Source organism: Oncorhynchus clarkii, chromosome 30 (genome assembly GCF_045791955.1).
Source record: "Oncorhynchus clarkii lewisi isolate Uvic-CL-2024 chromosome 30, UVic_Ocla_1.0, whole genome shotgun sequence".
Classification (NCBI taxonomy): domain Eukaryota; kingdom Metazoa; phylum Chordata; class Actinopteri; order Salmoniformes; family Salmonidae; genus Oncorhynchus; species Oncorhynchus clarkii.
This window is the reverse complement of record NC_092176.1, coordinates 2268415-2290810: the sequence shown is the minus strand read 5'-3', so window position 1 is coordinate 2290810 and position 22396 is coordinate 2268415. Positions and strand designations below refer to the sequence as shown.

At 47.0% G+C, this 22396-nt stretch overlaps 1 protein-coding gene across 1 annotated transcript in view; it reads left to right on the top strand.

The window, feature by feature from the left end:
* LOC139389777 (adhesion G-protein coupled receptor V1-like) overlaps positions 1-22158 on the top strand; it is a 190389-nt gene extending 168231 nt beyond the window's left edge. The window contains exons 87-90 of the mRNA XM_071136722.1: positions 380-501; positions 8486-8671; positions 13686-13863; positions 21690-22158. Of these exons, the coding sequence (XP_070992823.1) occupies positions 380-501; positions 8486-8671; positions 13686-13863; positions 21690-21808 (605 nt within the window). The 3' untranslated portion in view covers positions 21809-22158. The remainder of the gene's footprint in view (positions 1-379; positions 502-8485; positions 8672-13685; positions 13864-21689) is intronic.
* Positions 22159-22396: the final 238 nt, after the last annotated feature.

Sequence of the window (22396 nt, the reverse complement as noted above, 5' to 3'; positions counted from 1 at the left end):
TACTTGGCAGCCCCAGTGCCAGGATCTGTGACCTACAGTATAAAGTGTGCTGATTAAGAGAGGCTTCCTTAATCAACCTCAAGGGCCTGGTCTGCTGCCTGCTGCCCCAGATCCAGCTCACTACTCTATACTGGACCAGAGCACTAGGATGATGGACCAGAGCCAGACATGGAGAGAGAGCAGGGATCAGAGCGCTCTGACCTCTGGAAAGCTCCCAATTTCTGATTGTGAAATAGGCTGATGTAATTTATTTAATTCTAAGAATGATCTGTCTGCGTGTATGTGCATGCGTGCATCTATGCGTGCGTGCATGTGTGTCTGTCTGAGTGCCTGTGTGTCTTAACTGTGCATTAAGTGTTCCCTGTTGTGTGTGCTGCAGAGGTGCCCATGGTGCTGTACCTGTTTGCCCTGGTGTCCCTGGTGTGGCTGTGGGCAGGACTACATATGGGCTACGGATACCTGTGGATGCTCATCCTCTACGTCATCTTCAACTGCCTGCTGGTAAGACCTTTTTGTCATTATCTTCATCATCATCGTGTGTGTCGTCATCCAGACATGTTTTGCATGGTAAAATCACAAGACTTAATTGAACTCTTATTGGGGTCAAATGTAACATTATTTTGGGGGGTTATATGGGTCCCACTCCCATTTTATGTTGAAACTACTCTGGTCATGGTGTTGATATTTTTGGAGTTAAAACAACATTAAATGGAGTAAATATCCTACTCGCAGGGAGTTCGCTGGCCGCTAAACTAACTTAGCAATCGGGGAAAAAATTGCTGACTTTGGCTAATTGATAGACTGTCAGTGACCGACATAACAAGAGAAAAACTGCTGATGCACAACCAAATTTCTAAATCGCACCTTGTGAAATCTACTATTTGAACTCGCAACAGTAAGTTGAGACCCTGACTGAGTTCTTAAAACATCCCTGAACTACACCATGTTAACTGGAACAACTATCTCATTAACGGTTGCTATAAATCCAAACCCTTACAGATTGGGTTAGTTTAGAAAAAAAAATATTTTCTTTGTGTAGCGTAAGATCAAAAACAGTCAATGTACGTGTGAAAACCTGCAACAGAGCATGCTGGGAAATATTGACAATGAGTCCCCTCCCACATCTATGCATAACTCCATAGATTGAACTCTGTCTCTGGTTACACTTAATGGAGTTCAAAGTACTCTGTCCCAATCAACTCCAGTTATCAACACTGACTCCAGGGATCTTATCAGTCTCTTGAGGGTTAGGATAACTCCCGGTAGAGTCAATTTAACCCTAATGTTCATAACACTGTGATTTCCACTAACCTTGATTTACTGTCTAGTGTCTTGAATCTCTCTATTGCAGTCAAAACTGGAGGGAAAGCTGATTTAGTTTTGTAAATGTTACTACAGAGCACCAACTACTTCCTGGATACTTAAGTGCCCATTGTAGACATTGGCGTAATAACACTCCTAAGGTTTCTGTTTGTCAGTGTGTGAGTTCAGAATAGCCTCCCTCTATCTATCGTTGCTCAGCCTCTGGAGACCTTGGAGGTCAGCACACTTGTACTATATATTGATCCCTCAAGCCACTGCACTGTTTGGCCCCTCGAGTGTGTATGTGTGTTTGCATGTGTGTTTGCATGTGTGTGTGTTTGTGTGTGTGTGTGTGTGTGTGTGTGTGTGTGTGTGATTTGTGAGTCTTATGTGTATGTGTGTGCGTGCGTGCCTAGATGTGTGTGTGCTTGCGCATGTGTGTTTGCGTCTTGATGTGTGCTATGCATGTCTTGATGTGTGTGCTTGCATGAGTGCGTGTGTGGTGAAGGGTATTCAAGGACTTTGAAGCCATCCTTTGATGTCTGGCCCGGGCAGGGTGGAAAAGCTCTTCTTGAGGGCTATCACAGATACCATATCTCCGGAGAGTGACATCGCCCAGGCCAGACCACTCTCTCAGTACTCTCAGTACAGTGTGGGAATGCATATCAGAGAGCGTGAGAGAGAGGAGAGATAACTTTATCATCAGATATTTCCGTACGACTGTATAGTCTACAGCCAATAGCATTAATATCTCGTTTTTTTAAACGGTTGCGTAACTGACAATGTGTTGAAGACGTTTGCACTGTTCAACCCCACTTCATTGTCTGACCTCAGAAGGGCTATTGCTTGCTAGTTGAGGGTAGATTCCTCACTCATAAAGCAACCGCATCATTTGAAAAGGACATGTTGTAAAAGCATTCAAATGGTTGAGTTAGGTAGGCAGTGGACTGGACAGTGGAATAATTGTTCTTTCAAGCCAGTCCTTGTGAATGTCTCTGCTAGCTGTCACTTTCTTCAAGACGTCATCTGTCCATTAAGTGTGTCACACCGGACCCTAGTGATATGTAGCGTATGCACGTGAAAGACGACAGAAGCACACTAAAGTCAACCCGGGGCTTTAATGAGTGCAGACATGATGTCATTATGACAATAGCTGAGGTAACACAACACCTATAAGCCCATGCCATGTACATCATAGGATGCCACCTTCCCAACGAGTCAGTTTCTAACATTTCTGCCCTGCTAGAGCGTTCCCGGTCAACTGTAAGTGCTGTTATTGTGAAGTGGAAACATCTGGGAGCAACAACGGCTCAGCCACGAAGTGGTAGGCCACACAAGCTCACAGACGGGACCGTCGAGTGCTGAAGTACGTAGCGGGTAAAAATCATCTGTCCTTGGTTGCAATACTAACTACCGAGTTACGAACTGCCTCTGGAAGCAACGTCTGCACAATAATTGTTTGACGGAATCTTAATGAAATGGGTTTCCGAGGCCAAGCGTCAGCTGGAGTGATGTAAAGCTCGCCGCCATTGGACTTTGAAGCAGTGGAAATGCGTTTTCTGGGGTGATGAATCATGCTTCACCATCTGGAAGTCCGACAGACTAATCTGGGTTTGGCTGATGCCAGGAGAACGCTTCCTGCCCGAATGCATAATGCCAACTGTAAAGTTTGGTGGAGGAGGAATAATGGTCTGGGATTGTTTTTCATGGTTTGGGCTAGCCCCTTAGTTTCAGTGAAGGACAATATTAACGCTACAGCATACAATGGCATTCTAGGCAATTCTGTGCTTCCAACTTTGTGGCAACAGTTTGGGGAAGGCCCTTTCCTGTTTCAGCATAACAATGCCCCTGTGCACAAAGCGAGGTCCATACAGAACTGGTTTGTCGAAATCAGTGTGGAAGAACTTGACTGGCCTGCACGGAGCCCTGACCTCAACTCCATCGAAACACCTTTGGGATGAATTGGAACGCCGACTTCGAGCCAGGCCTAATTGCCCAACATCAGTGCCCGAACTCATTAATGCTCTTGTCGCTGAATGGAAGCTAGTCCCCGCATGAATATTCCAACATCTAGTGGAAAGCTTTCCCAGAAGAGTGGAGGCTGTTATAGCGGCGAAGGGGGGGAACAACTCCATATTAATGCCCATGATTTTGGAATGAGATGTTTGACGAGCAGGTGTCCACATGCTTTTGGTCATGTGGTGTATTTTTACAAATTCCCCTGCCGCTATAAGTTCCAATACAGGATAAATCCCCTGAAAGTGTAGAGAAAGTCCAACTGAAAGGCCTTTGGTTGCCTCTGAAGTGTCTTTCATGAGTGAATCTCTCTCCCTTGACTCTCCCTAGCCCCTTCCACTGCCACCCCCCCCCCCCCCCCCCCCCCCTGCATCACAATTCTAAAATAATCAGCTCTATCATCCCTAGGGAGAAAGAGCAGAACACGGTTGAAAAGTTATTTTGTTTTCAACCAGACAATCTCCACAGCCTCCAATTGCCCTGGGCTCAGATGTAAAGACTAAAGCAGCCTATAAGCAGTTGTCTCCGGGGAGAGTTCTCTGTAAGACAGGAAGAATTGCGCTGGAACAGACAGTTCCCTTTTCTACAGGTAATGAGCTTCCAAGGAGAGCTGCACCAGAGACCATCGATTAGCTCTAAACAAACACATCTGACCTAGATTTCCCGAGCACTGCTGCTTCGGCTGCTGCTCTCTGCCATTGATGCCTGCACCAGGCTGTTTATGACGCTGTTGCTGCCTCTTTCGGCCATAACACGATTAAGGGACAATTGTTCTGCCTTGAGAGTCTGCGTTTATGGAGCAAAAAACCAATTACTTTGGTGGGGAGACGAGGAGCGTGGAGATGAGCGCGCTGACATTTGTGTCGTGACACGGCCATTAGTACCACGTCATCACCAACAGTAGTGAACATTAATAGGGACGACCGTAAATGTTGCGAACCATAATGCATTCATATGATTAGGATTTAAAGTATAGTCACATTCGTCTACGTTGCATGGAGTGAAGTTTAACAAATCTTCAGATTGAGGTTTTCTGTTTTTTGGTGTCTCAAACCACCTCAGACCGTCTAAGAAATCTCTTAAAGGCTACATTTCAATTCATTTACTTTCTGAGTTGGCATAATATCTGAGCACATTATCACTTTCTGGCGTTCTGTGGCTATTTGTTACTCCAGTTGCTTATGTGCCTCTATTCAGTGGCACAGTTTGCGCTTGGATGCTCTTTCAGGTTGTTTTGTATTATCTCGCTCATGCGGTACATTTTCCATGAGGAGAATTTTCCATGTTGTTATTGTTGTTAGTGTGGCTGTTGCCCTGACTGTAAAAGGCTGTTTAATGGTGCTGCTCACTTCGGGCTAATTGCTGAAAAACCATTAAACAAGTGCAGATGTTAGAGTGTGCTAGCGCTCAGCTCAGTGTGTACATGCACGCGTGCGTGTATGCGCCCACGCCCGGAAGGTGGATTCTATCTATTCATTTCAACTATATAGACTCTCTCAATGCTATTTACTTTCTGATTTAGGCTTGCAGCTCGGGAACCACAGCAGCCGTCAACCAGCTGGCTCCAGTGTGCTTGGCTATATTTCATACATCCTGCTTAGTGGTTAGTTAGCGCTGCTCTGGTGCTTCTAGGCAACCTCAAAGGACAGCTGTACATGAAGGCAACCATCAGGGGGGATGTACAGTAAATGTCTGTGTCCCAAGGACCAAGTATCGCACTGCATAGGGAATAAGGTGCCGCTTGGCATGTGATGTGATGGGATGCGTCGGAGGATGCTTATTACAGAGAAGACTTTGCACCGTATTCAATTTATGGAAGTGGAACTGGTAACTGGTTGGATCCGGCATGGTTCTCTTTTTTTGCACCGCAGAATTGTAAGTCTGGATCCTAAGGGTCAAGATAGCCGATGTTTACGGTGTGATCCTAGGTTTATCCCTGATTGTGTTGCTTTTCAGTAATGTACGTTCTCAGATATCTTGCCTTCCATGGGGCAGACATCCTCCGACGCATCCCATCACATCACATCACATCTAGTGTGATACCATCGGCTAACTGACTTGAAAGTCAGTTAAGAACAAATTCTTATTTTCAATGGTGGCCTAGGAACAGTGGGTTAACTTACTTGTTCAGGGGCAGAACGACAGATTTTTACCTGTAACCTAGTAACCTTTCGGTTACTAGTCCAACGCTCTAACCACTAGGCTACCCTGCCGCCCCTATATCCAGCACCTAGCTCCAGCTGTCAACTTGGATGGGCCACCGTCTCCCAGTACAGAGCAGTTGCTGTGTGTGTATGATGACTCAGGGAGGAAAGGATTTGCCACATCTCCAAGCTGTTCACTCTCCCTATAAGGGTCTGTGTACCAAATGACAACCTATTCCCTATATAGTGTTCTACTTGACCAGAGCCCATAAGATGAAGTGTCCTGTATAGGGAAGTAGTAGTGCCCTATACAGGGAATAGGGTGCCATTTGGGATGGAGACAAGGGCCAACAGAGACGTTTCCCTTGAGGTCAATTTCAGTGACTTACAAATTACATAACAAGTACATAACTTTGTCTGTGTCTATAAAACACAGGCCGTGTCCAAAATGGTACTATATAGTGCACTACTTTTGACCAGGGCCCATAGGGTGCCATTTGGATTGTAGACATATACTACTAGTTGCCAAGTATTGGTCTCAGTACAACCATAGATTTAGTTGGTTTCCTCTCAGCACTCCACACAGACAGACAGACAGACAGACAGACAGGGGCATTACTGTTGAGTCTATCAATATAGATGGTACCCAGAGTTGGCGTATGCAAGGCTTTTTTGCTTCTCTCTCTCTCTCTCTCTCTCTCTCTCTCTCTCTCTCTCTCTCTCTCTCTCTCTCTCTCTCTCTCTCTCTCTATTTCTTTCTCTCTTCTGACATATCGCTTGTCGAGGGGTTGTCTAGGGCAGCATCTGCATTAGATCCGGCTGAACTTGTCCCGAATTTATAGAAGAATAATCCAATCACAGCAGCACTGTTTGTGTGCTGCTGTAAACTTTGATTTGATTTGATTTGTGTCCACCCGTCTGCCTGTAAATGGGCTTGTACATTATTAGCTCACAAACAAACAGCCCCCCTTTCTTTCTTTGAACAATGAAAGACTCCAGGCACCCACCACAGAATTACATTTACCCCCGCACTTCCTGATTGGGCCACACAGCGGACTATAAATAGACTGCTCTTCATTGCAGCGCAGATCCTGTCACGAGCCCTGTCGCTGGAGATGAGTTGCAGAAGTAGCAGCCTCCTTCATCGAATTCAACCCAGCACACGTTGCTAGGAGACATGGTATAGGAGGGATAGGCCCAGTGGTCTAAGCGCTATGATGTCCATGTATTATCATTTCTCTCTACTTTCGTATTCATTTGATCTCTTTCTGTTGCCCATCTAGATCACCTCTCTGTTTCTCCTTTGCTTTTTCTCTGTTTCTCTGTTTTCTTCTCTCCTTTCAATTTATTTCTATCTGTCTTGTTCATTTTCTACTGAAAGCATTCTCCCCCTAGCTAGCTAGCTGGTTAGCGCTGTGCCTCTTTGTACCTCTTGTGTTCTCCCTCCTCTCTCCTCCCTCCCTGGTTCTCATGGTGGTGTAGGGGCCGTGACCTAACCTCCTGTAGTAACACTCTCCCTCTCTTTGTCACACACACACACACACACACACACACACACACACACACACACGTCAAGTCCCCAGAGCAGGGAACACTTACATAACAGCCTGTGGGTAATAAAGCGTGTTCCTCGGGCCGTGCTGGCTCAGGCTGGTCCTTAAACGGCGTGTGCTAATCGCCCTGAAGACTGTCAGGATGGGGCCGCTCTCACTCTATCAGAGACTACTGATAGTGGCTGCTCCACGCACACACGCACACACACACACACACACACACACACACACACCACCCTCACACCACATACACACACGCACACACACACACACACACACACACACACACACCACCCTCACACCACATACACACACGCACACACACACACACACACACACACCACCCTCACACCACATACACACACGCGCACACACACACACACACACACACACACACGCACGCACGCACGCACGCACGCACGCACACACACACACACACACTCACACACAGACTCACACGCACACACTCATGTACACACACACACCACCCTCACACCACATACACACACGCTCCGCTCAGGCTATAAAGGCACTCTGAGTGATTGTTGTGGGTGTACTGTGTCCATTCCCATATGTGTGCTTTTTCCCCAGATAGAAGCTCATGTTCCCTATTTACAGTGCACCAATAAACAGGTTGTGTACTAAGCCTGTTCCCCTTCGTCCCATCGCATCTCGTATCCATTACAGTTTGTCCCTTTCAGTGTCAGGGTTCCAAGGAAAATGTAATGATTTCCACACATTTGTATCTACATAGGGAGCTTTTGTGTTGAGTGGCTTTCCTCTCCCTGAGCCGGACTAAACTGCCTGTCTGTTAAGATCAATAGGCCGCTGGTGAAACCGGAGCATGAGCTTTGCTGACGTGGAGAGATTGCAATTGGTTTAATTTAAGTCCCAGTTTTGATGAACTTCCTGCTAGATCGCTTGGTGATGTCCTATTCTCGTGTGTGTGTGTGTGTGTGTGTGTGTGTGTGTGTGTGTGTGTGTGTGTGGTAATACTGTATTTGCAGTGCAGTGCATCACTCCATCTCTGTCTATGGTTGCCGTCATCCCCTCCTGCCCGCCTGGTGTTGTGAGATGTCTGCCGGGACTGTGATATTTCACAGAGGAACGTGCTGGAGTAATTCACACTGGCCTGTCTGATGACACAGAGGATGTGATAGAGATACTAGATCAGGATGCTGCTGACTGACATTGATGTCATGTCCAAGGGACAACGTCTTGCCACTTCTACCATTCTCGACCAATCCAAACTTTCCCCATACTGCTGCTCTGCTTTGCGTGGAGCCGTTCAAGATAAATGCACTTCTCGAAGTGCAATGGGGAGAACGACGCGCTATCGAGAAACAATTTAGGTCCACTCTCCTTTTTCTTTTGTGTGTAGGTTCAATTCGTGATGTGCCTGGCAGGGTCAAATCATTTTGAATTGCAATGGAGGTGCCACATTTTTTATCTTTACCCTCTGCTCGCCAGGGCCTGTACGTGTTTGCGGTGTACTTCCTGATGCACAACCAGCTGTGTTGGCCATCCAAGGCCAGCTACACAGTGGAGATGAACGGCCACGGCAGCCCAGACTCCACCTACCAGAGCGGGGGTGCCGCCACCATAGGGGCGGAGATCAACAAGTCCACCCAGAACCTCATCAGCGCCATGGAGGAGGTAACCCACACCCACACACACACACACCCTGCCATCTTTCCCTCCCTCACTGCACAAAACTATGGAGAAAAATAGTTTCGGTGCCCTTACTCTAAAGCCCTTACCTCAACCCCTTCCCCAGTCCCATCCCTCTCTCTCTCTCTCCCCTGCCCGGTGCCCTTCCTCTAAAGCCCTTACCTCAACCCCTTCCCCAGTCCCATCTCTCTCTCTCTCTCTCTCTCTCTCTCTCTCTCTCTCTCTCTCTCTCTCTCCCATGACCTCATTCCCAGGGCTCGGTTTGACCAGTCCTCTGCTCACTCACACCCTTGTCAGCGGATCCTCGGGGAAACTCAGCGTGTCCCTCCACACTTTCTGTTTGTTCACAGTGGCTTGAGTCAGCTATCCCGCAATTACGCTAACAGTAACGTGTGTGTGTGAGAGCTGCCATGCAGAGAAGTGTTCTCCTCTCCTGAACTAGTATCCCACCTTACCATAGAACTAAGCCTACATACTCCCCAGGCCCAGTCCATGCATCCCCTGCTCTGTCACAGCTCTGGTCACAGCTCTGCTGGACACCCTATAAGGAGTTACACTGAAGAGGAGATGGGGGGGAGAGTTAGAGAGAAAATGGAGAGGGGAGGAGGAAGGGGTGCGGAGGGGATTGGTACATGGGAGGTGTCAGCCCCCTTCAGAGTGGATATGGTAAATGGTGGCTGGACACTGTACCACAGCTCTAGACACTGTATCAATTACAGGCTATTACACCACGCTGTCTGTCTGTCATTACAGGCCTGTTCAGACAGACAGCCAGACAGGTGTAACAGCCTGTCTGTCTGTCATTACATGCCTGTTCAGATAGGCTATTATACCTGTCTGTCTGTCTGTCTGAACAGGCCTGTAATGACAGACAGACAGACAGACAGACAGACAGACAGACAGACAGACAGACAGACAGACAGACAGGTATAATAGCCTGTCTGTCTGTCTGTCTGTCTGTCTGTCTGTCTGTCTGTCTGTCTGTCATTACAAGCCTGTTCAGATAGGCTATTACACCTGTCTGTCTGTCTGTCTGTCTGTCTGTCATTACAGGCCTGTTCAGATAGGCTATTTCACCTGTCTGTCTGTCTGGCATTACAGGCCTGTTCAGATAGGTTATTACACCTGTCTGTCTGTCCGTCTGTCATTACAAGCCTGTTCAGATAGGCTATTACAGCTGTCTGTTTGTCTGTCATTACAGGCCTGTTCAGATAGGCTATTACACCTGTCTGTCTGTCTGTCTGTCTGTCTGTCATTACAGGCCTGTTCAGATAGGCTATTTCACCTGTCTGTCTGTCTGGCATTACAGGCCTGTTCAGATAGGTTATTACACCTGTCTGTCTGTCCGTCTGTCATTACAAGCCTGTTCAGATAGGCTATTACAGCTGTCTGTTTGTCTGTCATTACAGGCCTGTTCAGATAGGCTATTACACCTGTCTGTCTGTCTGTCTGTCTGTCTGTCTGTCTGTCTGTCATTACAGGCCTGTTTAGATAGGCTATTATACCTGTCTGTAGTTACAGGCCTGTTCAGATAGGCTCTTACACCTATCTGCCATTACAGGCCTGTTCAGAAAGGCTCTTACGTCTGTCTGTCTGTCTGTCCGTCCGTCCGTCCGTCCGTCCGTCCGTCTGTCATTACAGGCCTGTTCAGATAGGCTATTACACCTGTCTGTCTGTCCGTCTGCCATTACAGGCCTGTTCAGATAGGCTATTACACCTGTCCGTCTGCCATTACAGGCCTGTTCAGATTAGGCTATTACACCTGTCTGTCATTACAGGCCTGTTCAGATAGGCTATTACACCTATCTGCCATTACAGGCCTGTTCAGATTGGCTCTTACGTCCGTCCGTCCGTCATTACAGGCCTGTTCAGATAGGCTATTATACCTGTCTGTCATTACAGGCCTGTTCAGATAGGCTATTATACCTGTCTGTCATTACAGGCCTGTTCAGATTAGGCTATTACACCTGTCTGTCATTACAGGCCTGTTCAGATAGGCTATTACACCTATCTGCCATTACAGGCCTGTTCAGATTGGCTCTTACGTCCGTCCGTCCGTCATTACAGGCCTGTTCAGATAGGCTATTATACCTGTCTGTCATTACAGGCCTGTTCAGATAGGCTATTATACCTGTCTGTCATTACAGGCCTGTTCAGATAGGTTATTACACCTGTCTGTCTGTCCGTCTGTCATTACAAGCCTGTTCAGATAGGCTATTACAGCTGTCTGTTTGTCTGTCATTACAGGCCTGTTCAGATAGGCTATTACACCTGTCTGTCTGTCTGTCTGTCTGTCTGTCTGTCTGTCTGTCTGTCTGTCATTACAGGCCTGTTTAGATAGGCTATTATACCTGTCTGTAGTTACAGGCCTGTTCAGATAGGCTCTTACACCTATCTGCCATTACAGGCCTGTTCAGAAAGACTATTACACCTATCTGCCATTACAGGCCTGTTCAGATAGGCTCTTACGTCTGTCTGTCTGTCTGTCCGTCCGTCCGTCCGTCTGTCATTACAGGCCTGTTCAGATAGGCTATTATACCTGTCTGTCATTACAGGCCTGTTCAGATAGGCTATTACACCTGTCTGTCTGTCCGTCTGCCATTACAGGCCTGTTCAGATAGGCTATTACACCTGTCCGTCTGCCATTACAGGCCTGTTCAGATTAGGCTATTACACCTATCTGCCATTACAGGCCTGTTCAGATAGGCTATTACACCTGTCTGTCATTACAGGCCTGTTCAGATAGGCTATTACACCTATCTGCCATTACAGGCCTGTTCAGATAGGTTATTACACCTGTCTGCCATTACAGGCCTGTTCAGATTAGGCTATTACACCTGTCTGTCATTACAGGCCTGTTCAGATAGGCTATTATACCTGTCTGTCATTACAGGCCTGTTCAGATAGGCTAGTATACCTGTCTGTCATTACAGGCCTGTTCAGATAGGCTATTACACCTATCTGCCATTACAGGCCTGTTCAGATTAGGCTATTACACCTGTCTGTCATTACAGGCCTGTTCAGATTAGGCTATTACACCTGTCTGTCATTACAGGCCTGTTCAGATAGGTTATTACACCTGTCTGCCATTACAGGCCTGTTCAGATTAGGCTATTACACCTGTCTGTCATTACAGGCCTGTTCAGATAGGCTAGTATACCTGTCTGTCATTACAGGCCTGTTCAGATAGGCTATTACACCTATCTGCCATTACAGGCCTGTTCAGATTAGGCTATTACACCTGTCTGTCATTACAGGCCTGTTCAGATAGGCTATTACACCTATCTGCCATTACAGGCCTGTTCAGATTGGCTCTTACGTCCGTCCGTCCGTCATTACAGGCCTGTTCAGATAGGCTATTATACCTGTCTGTCATTACAGGCCTGTTCAGATAGGCTATTATACCTGTCTGTCATTACAGGCCTGTTCAGATAGGCTATTATACCTTTTTGTCATTACAGGCCTGTTCAGATAGGCTATTATACCTGTCTGTCATTACAGGCCTGTTCAGATAGGCTAGTATACCTGTCTGTCATTACAGGCCTGTTCAGATAGGCTATTATACCTGTCTGTCATTACAGGCCTGTTCAGATAGGCTATTATACCTGTCTGTCATTACAGGCCTGTTCAGATAGGCTATTATACCTGTCTGTCATTACAGGCCTGTTCAGATAGGCTATTACACCTGTCTGTCTGTCTGGCTGGCTGTTGATGATATGTTGATCTTATGAATCAGCTGTGTAGTGCTAGGGCAAAAACTAAAATATGCACCCCTTTAGGTCTCCAGGACCAGGATTAAGAAACACTGTGAGAGGCTATTACACCTGTGTGTCAATCACTGAGGGAGAGAGGGAGGGAGGCTGGTGAAACTGGGTTTCCTGGAAAACTCAGACTAAGGGAAAATTAGATTCCATAAAGATTCTTTCCACAACGCAATAATTCCCTGTCTGTGCCTTGGATGGCGTCATTTGGTATTTATGAGAGGACAGGGATAGTTGTCCAGTGATGGGTTATATTACTACCTGGACACATACTGTGTGCTGAAAAACATCCCGTCTCTTTTGTGGTGGAAACCACACAAGATTGCTTAGCCAAGTGAAACATCTTAGCTATGTACACAATGTGCCAGTTCTCATGGCTAGCTGATTGTCTGTGATGGTGCTGAACTCTCTATTCCCATCACCACTCATCCAGAACTCCAGTGATTAGCCCTGGGAACTATCTGGGTCTCTCTGGGTCTCTCTCTCTCTCTCTCTCTCTCTCTCTCTCTCTCTTTCTCGCCCCCCTCTGTCACCCCTCTCTCCCTTTTTATTTATCTCCCTCCCCCTCTTCCTCTCCCTCTGTCTCTCACTCTCTCTCTGAAGAAAAAGGATTCATCAGTGCAGCAGGTTCAGTGCAATATTTGCATATTTGAGACTGATTTTGTATGAGACCCAGAGCCAGCGACCTCCCTCTCACCCCTTAACCCCCACATGAGCCTTCGTCCTGCGTTAACCCCTTTGGGGAGCTTTGACAACATAAACTCTGCGTGGCCCTCCATGTCTAAGACGTGATTACACGGCTGACAGGCCCATTCTCTGCTGTCCTGAGCTGACTCCCTGGTTTTTGTCATTGCGTTAATCACAGAGATTTAGTTCCCCCCTTTACGTGCTCGTCTCTGGTTTGTGTTGTTTATGCAAATACATAAGGATACCCACTGTGCACTCCAAATACTGTACATTTTAGCTCACACAAAACACTCTAGAAATGTAACCCTGACATCATTTATGCCCTCTGATCAGTGTCATTTCAACGTGTTGGACAGTGGCTGTCTTTGTTAGTGCCGTATACAGTCTGTAAAGATATGCTGTGTGTGTGTGTGTGTGTGTGTGCGCGTGTGTGTGTGCGTGCATGCGTTTGTGTGCACGTGTGTGCATGTACGTGTGTATGTGAGTGCATATTTGCATGTGTGTGTGTGTGTGTGTGTGTGTGTGTGTGTGTGTGTGTGTGTGTGTGGCAGGTGTCCGCGGACTGGGAGCGTGCGTCCCTGCGTCCGGGCAGTCAGCCCAGCAGTGTGTTTAAGCAGAGCCCTCAGAGTGGGACCTACACCACCGACGGAGGAGGCTTCATCAACGACAACCTAGTGGCCGACGAGGAGTCCCAGGAGTTTGACGACCTCATATTTGCCTTAAAGACTGGTAAGAATCACTTTGGGTTGCGTCCCAAATGCCGCCCTATTCCCTGTAGTGCACTACTTTAGAAGTGCACTTTGTAAGTAACAGGGAGCAATTTAGGACAAAGATTATCACTTATCCTGCAGACATATTATTCATCAGTCATCTATAGCCAATATGAAGCCAATAATTAGAGCCCAGAGTTTTTCCTAATCAGGTCATACGGTCAGCAGAAACTCTGTGTTCTACTCATCAACACCATAATGGTGTCGAGGGAGAAGTGGATGCTGCGATGAGTCAGTATACAAACAAATCACATTTTATTCCCTCTTAAAGATAAATATATATTGTATTGTTGTTTTTTAAATTTAAGTTTATTTAACTAGGCAAGTCAGTTAAGAACAAATTCTTATTTACAATGACGGCCTACCGAGGAATAGTGGGTTAACTTCCTTGGTCAGGGGGCAGGACGACAGATTTTTACCAGCTCGGGGATTCGATCCAGTTACAGTTCCAATTTGAACTTGAGCATACATGTACAGTGCCTTGCGAAAGTATTCGGCCCCCTTGAACTTTGCGACCTTTTGCCACATTTCAGGCTTCAAACATAAAGATATAAAACTGTATTTTTTTGTGAAGAATCAAAAACAAGTGGGACACAATCATGAAGTGGAACGACATTTATTGGATATTTCAAACTTTTTTAACAAATCAAAAACTGAAAAATTGGGCGTGCAAAATTATTCAGCCCCTTTACTTTCAGTGCAGCAAACTCTCTCCAGAAGTTCAGTGAGGATCTCTGAATGATCCAATGTTGACCTAAATGACTAATGATGATAAATACAATCCACCTGTGTGTAATCAAGTCTCCGTATAAATGCACCTGCACTGTGATAGTCTCAGAGGTCCGTTAAAAGCGCAGAGAGCATCATGAAGAACAAGGAACACACCAGGCAGGTCCGAGATACTGCTGTGAAGAAGTTTAAAGACGGATTTGGATACAAAAAGATTTCCCAAGCTTTAAACATCCCAAGGAGCACTGTGCAAGCGACAATATTGAAATGGAAGGAGTATCAGACCACTGCAAATCTACCAAGACCTGGCCGTCCCTCTAAACTTTCAGCTCATACAAGGAGAAGACTGATCAGAGATGCAGCCAAGAGGCCCATGATCACTCTGGATGAACTGCAGAGATCTACAGCTGAGGTGGGAGACTCTGTCCATAGGACAACAATCAGTCGTATATTGCACAAATCTGGCCTTTATGGAAGAGTGGCAAGAAGAAAGCCATTTCTTAAAGATATCCATAAAAAGTGTCATTTAAAGTTTGCCACAAGCCACCTGGGAGGCACACCAAACATGTGGAAGAAGGTGCTCTGGTCAAAATTGAACTTTTTGGCAACAATTTAAAACGTTATGTTTGGCGTAAAAGCAACACAGCTCATCACCCTGAACACACCATGTGAATATTAAAGTCACCAAAAATTGGAATATTATCTGCTATGACTACAAGGTCTGATAGGAATTCAGGGAACTCAATGAGGAATGCTGTATATGGCCCAGGAGGCCTGTAAACAGTAGCTATAAAAAGTGATTGAGTAGGCAGCATAGATTTCATGACTAGAAGCTCAAAAGACAAATTATTATTATTTTTTTTGTAAATTGACATTTGCTATCGTAAATGTTAGCAACACCTCCGCCTTTGCGGGATCCACGGGGGATATGGTCACTAGTGGAGACTGAACCCTCGCCAGGCAAGGTGGGCCATATTTTTCACCCGTTTTGTTTTCACCCTTTCTTACAGACCAGGTTCCCAGAACTTTAAGGCAGACGCACTGTACCGGCTGTATGACACAGAGAGCGGCCCATTGATCCCACCCCCATACTCCCGGCCTCCTGTCTGGTGGCGCCGGCAGTGGGGGAGCTGGACGCGGACATTGAGCAGGCGTTACGTGCAGAGCCCGCTCCCCTCCAGTGTCCCGCTGGGCGTCTGTACGTTCCGTCTACTGTCCGTGACCGGCTGATCTATTGGGCCGACACGTCACCCTCCTCTGGTCATCCATGCATCGGTCCGACGGTGCGCTGTCTAAGTGGGAAGTACTGGCGGCCCACTTTGGCTAAGGACGTGAGGGTTTATTTCCTCCTGCTCGGGGTGCGCTCAGTGTAAGGCTCCTAGGCACCTGCCCAGAGGTAAGCTACACCCCTTACCCGTTCCACAACAGCCTTGGTCGCACCTGTCGGTCGATTTCCTTACCAATCTTCCACCCTCACAGGGTAACACCATGATCTTGGTCGTTGTGGACCGTTTTTCCAAATCCTTCCGTCTCCTCCCTCTGCCCGGTCACCCTACGGCCCTACAGACTGCGGATGCCTTGTTTACACACATCTTCCTGCACTACGGGGTGCCTGAGAATGTAGTGTCTGTTCGGGGTCCCCAGTTCACTTCAAGGGTCAGGAGGGAGTTCATGGAACGTCTTGGGGTCTCGATCAGCCTTGGGTTTTCACCCTGAGAGTAACGGGCAGGTGGAGAGAGTTAACCAGGATGTGGGTAGGTTTCTGAGGTCTTATTGCCAGGACCGGCCGGGGGAGTGGGCGGCGTTCGTGCCCTGGGCAGAGATGGCCCAGAACTCGCTCCGCCACTCCTCCACTAACCTCTCGCCCTTCTAGTGCATACTGGGGTATCCGCCCGTTCTGGCTCATTGGCATCAGAGTCAGACCGAGGCTCCTGCGGTGGACGACTGGTTCCGGCACGCGGAGGAGACATGGGACACCGCCCAGCGCAGACCGTCACCGCAGTGATGCCCCGGTGTTTGCACCGGGGGACCAGGTCTGGCTCTCGACCCAAGACCTTTCCCTCTGTCAGCCCTGCCGGAAGCTGGGTCCATACTGGATTCGAGGCGTCGGGCGAGGGGCCTTCAGTACCTCGTGGAGTGGGAGAGGTACGGTCCGGAGGAGAGATGCTGGGTTCCGGTGGAGGACGTGTTGGGCCCTTCAATGCTGCGGGAGTCCCACCGTCTCCGTCCGGATCGCCCTGCACCTCGCTTTCCAGGTCGTCCCCGGGGCCGGTGTCAAGGGGGGGTGCTGTCACGACTTCCGCCAAAGTCGGTTCCTCTCCTTGTTCGGGCGACGTTCGGCGGTCGTGTTATTTTACCTGTATTTTGTTGTTCTGGGTGCAGCTTGTTTTTTGCATTTTTATAGTGCTCCAGTTGTTACTCTCCTGTGCCTGACATCCCTGCAGCAAGTTACACACCGCTTACTGGGACTCACACATGGTTTTCTAACATTTGTGTGATTTGGTGTGTGCCCATTTGAACGTGTGCATGTACATACGCATGGGTGTGTATGGAGGCCTGGTGTGTACACGCACGTGCATTCGTGGTCCCATGGCAGTCATTACTGCTGGCCCTGCTCGGTCAGTCCTCAGCGAACCCTGTCTTGCGGCTGTAGGAACCATTTCTCCTCAGTCATCAATGTTTAATGAGATATGGGGTCTTACTGCCGGCTGATATATCAACGCTCCACACTCCCATTCTCAAATCACAGAGGAATCGATCTACGCTGCCTGAATAACAAGTGGCAGGACCGAGCTGAAAACATGCCAAGTAGTGTTCAGGACTTTGTTTTGTCTGTTTCTCTAGGAAATATAGGGCGCGCCCCAAATGGCACCCTATCCCCAATATGGTGAACTACTTTTGACAAGAGCCCCATGGGCACATCGAATAGTGATGTCATGTTCTTTATTAACGTTAAAGTGGACCAAGATGGCAGTGCTGTGAGAGCGTCATGTCACGTTTGCTGTTATTATCATCATCATTATTATTGTCACAGCATAACATCATCATACCGGGTTAGATTTGATATGTCTCTTCACTCTATATAGCTACTACGTTCACTGTAGTTGGATTATTTAGACAGGACACATGTTATTTCCATGAACCTTCTCTCACCCGTGAAGATTTCTGTTTATAGAAATACACCCCGTGGGAAGAGACGTGTCATGCGCCTTACCTTATTTCCCAGTCAGGCCTGATAACCAAGGTGTCCATATCATGGAAAGAACTCCACCTGGGCTTTGACCCCACCTCGTGATGGCCCCACCATTGATTGAGTGGCCTCTGAAGGGCCCCGTGCAACACAGAGGTTAATCTGGCATCTCAGTGCTAACCGGGCCCCTGGGCGAGGTCAGTGAATACACGCCAGTATCCACTCTCTGGAAAACACATGTCTATCGCCATGGCCGCGCTAAATTAAAAGTCCCTGGCGGCAGCGGACTTGGAGTTAGTCAGAGGTGTTAATGAGAGGGGATTGGCTAGAGAGGGTAATGTTACCGTAAATAAAAGCCTCGGGGAGAGGAGAGCGCTAAACTCTTCTTCAGCAGTCTTTAACGTGTAGTGTGTGTGTTTGTGTATGATGTGTGTACGCGCACGTGCGTGCCCGCGTCAGCTATAGTCGCTATGGAAGATGAGTCCGCATTTCACTGGCCTTGCCTTGACCTCTCTATCACCCAACTGTACACCCCATCATTCAGCCTCAAGTTGAACACGTTTATGAATGGGGTGGCATTCACGCCTCTATAGGTGAACAGGAATTAAAAGCATAAAGGAACAATTATAACCACAAATATCTGCTAAGTCTATTACCTGTCGTTGTTGTGGAATACCTGAAGCGCTCCTGCTACTTATTTTCTTCAAGGTTGTACAAGATGTTTAATCCTAGATACATCCAAAACAAGGACTTGGACAAAGAAATGCTGTGTTATAGCATTTCTCCTGGCCTGTGTTGTAACCGTCCCCCTTCCCGCCTCCCCCTTGGCGTGTATTTCTGACCTCTACCTCTCTACGTGGCCGGCCTTATGTTGCCACACTCAACCGATAACCTCCTTCATATCTACCCTAGACCTCCCTCAGGCGCAGGCAGAGGTCAGGGAGATAGAAGGGAAGTCTAGAATGAGGTTTTACATAATAGGCCAGTCAGTTAGTCAGTCAGGCAGTAAAGTCAGTAGCAGCACACTCATTAGGCTCTTAAAGGGTGAATCGTTAACTTACCGTCCCACTGGTTGTCCTTAATGCCCTGCTTTTACTGTACAGTCCCTTCTGAAAGTATTCAGACCAGACTTTTCCACATTTTGTTACGTTCCATCTCAGCAATCTACACACAATACCCCATAATGACAAAGCGAAACAGGTGAATCCTGTTTCCATTGATCATCCTTGAGAAGTTTCTACAACTTGATTGGAGTCCACCTGTGGTAAATTCAATTGATTGGACATGATTTGGAAAGGCATACCTGTCTATATAAGGTCTCACAGTTGACAGTGCATGTCAGAGCAAAAACCAAGCCATGGGGTCGAAGGAGTTGTCGGTAGAGCTCTGAGACAGGATTGTGTCGAGGCACAGATCTGGGGAAGAGTACCAAAAAATGTCTGCAGCATTGAAGGTCCCCAAGAACACAGTGGCCTCCATCATTTTTAAATGGAAGAAGTTTGGAACCACGAAGACTCCTAGTGCTGGCCACCCGGCCAAACTGAGCAGCTCAGGGGAGAAGGGCCTTGGTCAGGGAGGTGACCAAGAACCCGATAGTCATTCTCACAGAGCTCCAGAGTTCCTCTGTGGAGATGGGAGAACCTCCTAGAAGGACAGCCATCTCTGCAGCACTCCACCAATCAGGCCTTTGTGGTAGAGTGGCCAGACGGAAACCACTCCTCAGTAAAAAAGCACATGACAGCCCGCTTGGAGTTTGCCAAAAGGCACCTAAATATTCTCTGGTCTGATGAAGCAACGATTGAACTCTTTGGCCTGAATGCCAAATACCAAGTGTCACGTCTGGAGGAAACCTGACACCATTCACCATCTACGATGAAGGATGGTGGTGGCAGCATCATGCTGTGGGGATGTTTTTCAGCAGCAGTGACTGGGAGACTAGTCAGGATCGAGGGAAAGATGAACGGAGCAAAGTACAGAGAGATCTTTGATGAAAACCTGCTCCAGAGCACTCAGGACCTCAGATTGGGGCGAAGGTTCACCTTCCAACAGGACAACGACCCTAAGCACACAGCCAAGACAATGCAGGAGGGGATTCGGGACAAGTCTCAATGACCTTGAGTTGCCCTGCCAGAGCCCGGACTTGAACCCGATCAAACATCGCTGGAGAGACCTGAAAATAGCAGTGCAGCAACGCTCCCCATACAACCTGACAGTGAGGTTGAGAGTATCTGCAGAGAAGAATGGGAGAAACTCCCCAAATACAGGTGTGCCAAGCTTGTCGCGTCATACCAAAGAAGACTCGATGCTGTAATTGCTGCCAAAGGTGCTTCAACAAAGTATTGAGTAAAGGGTCTGAATACTTGTGTAAATAAGGTATTTCAGTTTTTTATTTTTAAAACATTTGCAAAATTATTATGGGTTATTGTGTGTAGATTGATGATTTTTTTTTTTTACAACATTTAAGAATAAGGCTGTAACGTAACAAAATGTGGAAAAATGGAAGGGATTCTGAATTCTTCCCGAGTGCACTGTAATTGACTGTCATAAAAATGATCATTGAAAAAACTGCGCAGGTAATCTGGAGGTCGTTCTGTTCTTTGGATTACACCACATTGTGTTCATCCCAAATGTCAACCTATTATTCCCTTAACGTGATGGTCCAGAACTTTTTTATAATTTCAGCCTGTGGTTTTGAAAGTGGTGCTCACAGAAACCTAGAGAGGAATCAGGCTATGAGGGGTGGCCAGTGCTCTTATGGCTGTGCCGGGTGGAGATTAAAACAGAACATGGCCAAGATGTTCAAATGTTTCTTAAATGACCAGCATGTAGTTGTCGAGGGTGCAACAGGTCAGCACCTCAGGAGTAAATGTCAGTTGGCTTTTCATAGCCGATCATTCAGAGTATCTCTACCGCTCCTGCTGTCTCTAGAGAGTTGAAAACAGCAGGTCTGGGACAGGTAGCACGTCCTGTGAACAGGTCAGGGTTCCATAGCCGCAGGCAGAACAGTTGAAACTGGAGCAGAAGCACGGCCAGGTGGACTGGGGACAGCAAGGAGTGCCAGGTAGTCCTGAGGCATGGTCCTAGAGCTCAGGTCCTCCGTGAGAAAGAAAGAGAGAAAGAAAGAAAGAATTAGAGAGAGCATACTTAAATTCACACAGGACACCAGATAAGACAGGATAAATACTCCAGGTATAACAGACTGACCCTAGCCCCCCCCGACACATAAACTACTGCAGCATAAATTCTGGAGGCTGAGACAGGAGGGGTCAGGAGACACTGTGGCCCCATCCGATGATACCCCCGGAATTGATAGGATATGTTACAAATCCAATTCAAACAATATGTTACAAATTTGTTGTGCTTAACATCTTGGACTGCATCTTTAATAGTGTACTTCTTATTGGCCCCAGGTCAAAAGTAGTGCACTAGGGAATAGGGTGCCATTTGATACACCCTATTGTTCATGCCTTTACCTTTGGGACCACTGGTCATGAAACACTCCCTTCTACCTGTCAATTTGGACACGTTGACTGTAGTTGAAGTGTATAGATCATGTTCAAATGTGATAAGTTACGCGCTGTTTTGGTTGTTGATTATCATTCTCACTGACCTTTCACTCAGAACACTACAGCAGTTGTTGATGTAGAAATGTTCTGTAGGCTTTTAACCACAAACAAAATTCTAGAATTTCTGTTAATGAATCAGTAAGTTAACACTGAATGATGTCATGCATTATCATAGCTCTGGTCCACAGAGTAGTGCGCGTTCTTTCCACTACGCTCACCATGCACTAAGCACTGGACCAGAGTTAACATTGTCAATAAGTGATGATTGACATGTGTGCTGTCTCTCTCTCTCCCTGTTAGGATCTGGCCTTAACCTGAGCGACAACGAGTCGATCCACGGGAGCCATGATGGTGGGAGTACGGCCCCATCCCAGATCGTTGAACTAAGACGCATTCCCATCGCCGACACACACCTTTAACCTCCCATGTTGTTTTATACCACAGAGAAAAACACAACAGTATTTTTATATTTCTACTGCCTTTGCACTAAAACATCCCTATTTTTTTTTTTATAGAAAGGTTGTAGATTTTTCGTTAGCTGTTTGATATCATGAAACCCGGTGATGTTTGTATGTCTGTTTTTATATATGAGTATATAAATGTTTTACTAAATTAATTTGTGAAAGTCCTTGATGGAGTTTTTGAAGCTGATTTTATCTCTCCTTGGATGTAAACATTTTGTAAAGTTTTTAGGACACGAGCCAGCACCCTCAAACCTGCTGCTAAGGTTTGTGTAACATTGTTAATAAATAATTCAACAGCTATTTTACATTGGGCTGTCTTGATTCAATTTGTCCGCCTGTGATTGCGTTTGGAGCGGCTGGCAGCAGTCTATGGTCTGTCAACAGTTGGGCATAAAGAGAGGAGAGCTTGTGTGAGAGTTGCATAACGCAGGATGTGGAATTGCTGAGTCGCTGTCGGGTCAGACTAGAGGACACTGTGAATGCATGCAGTCTCCTGGGGGAATTTCACAAACTTGTTATACACAGTCTGAGCAATCTGGTCCT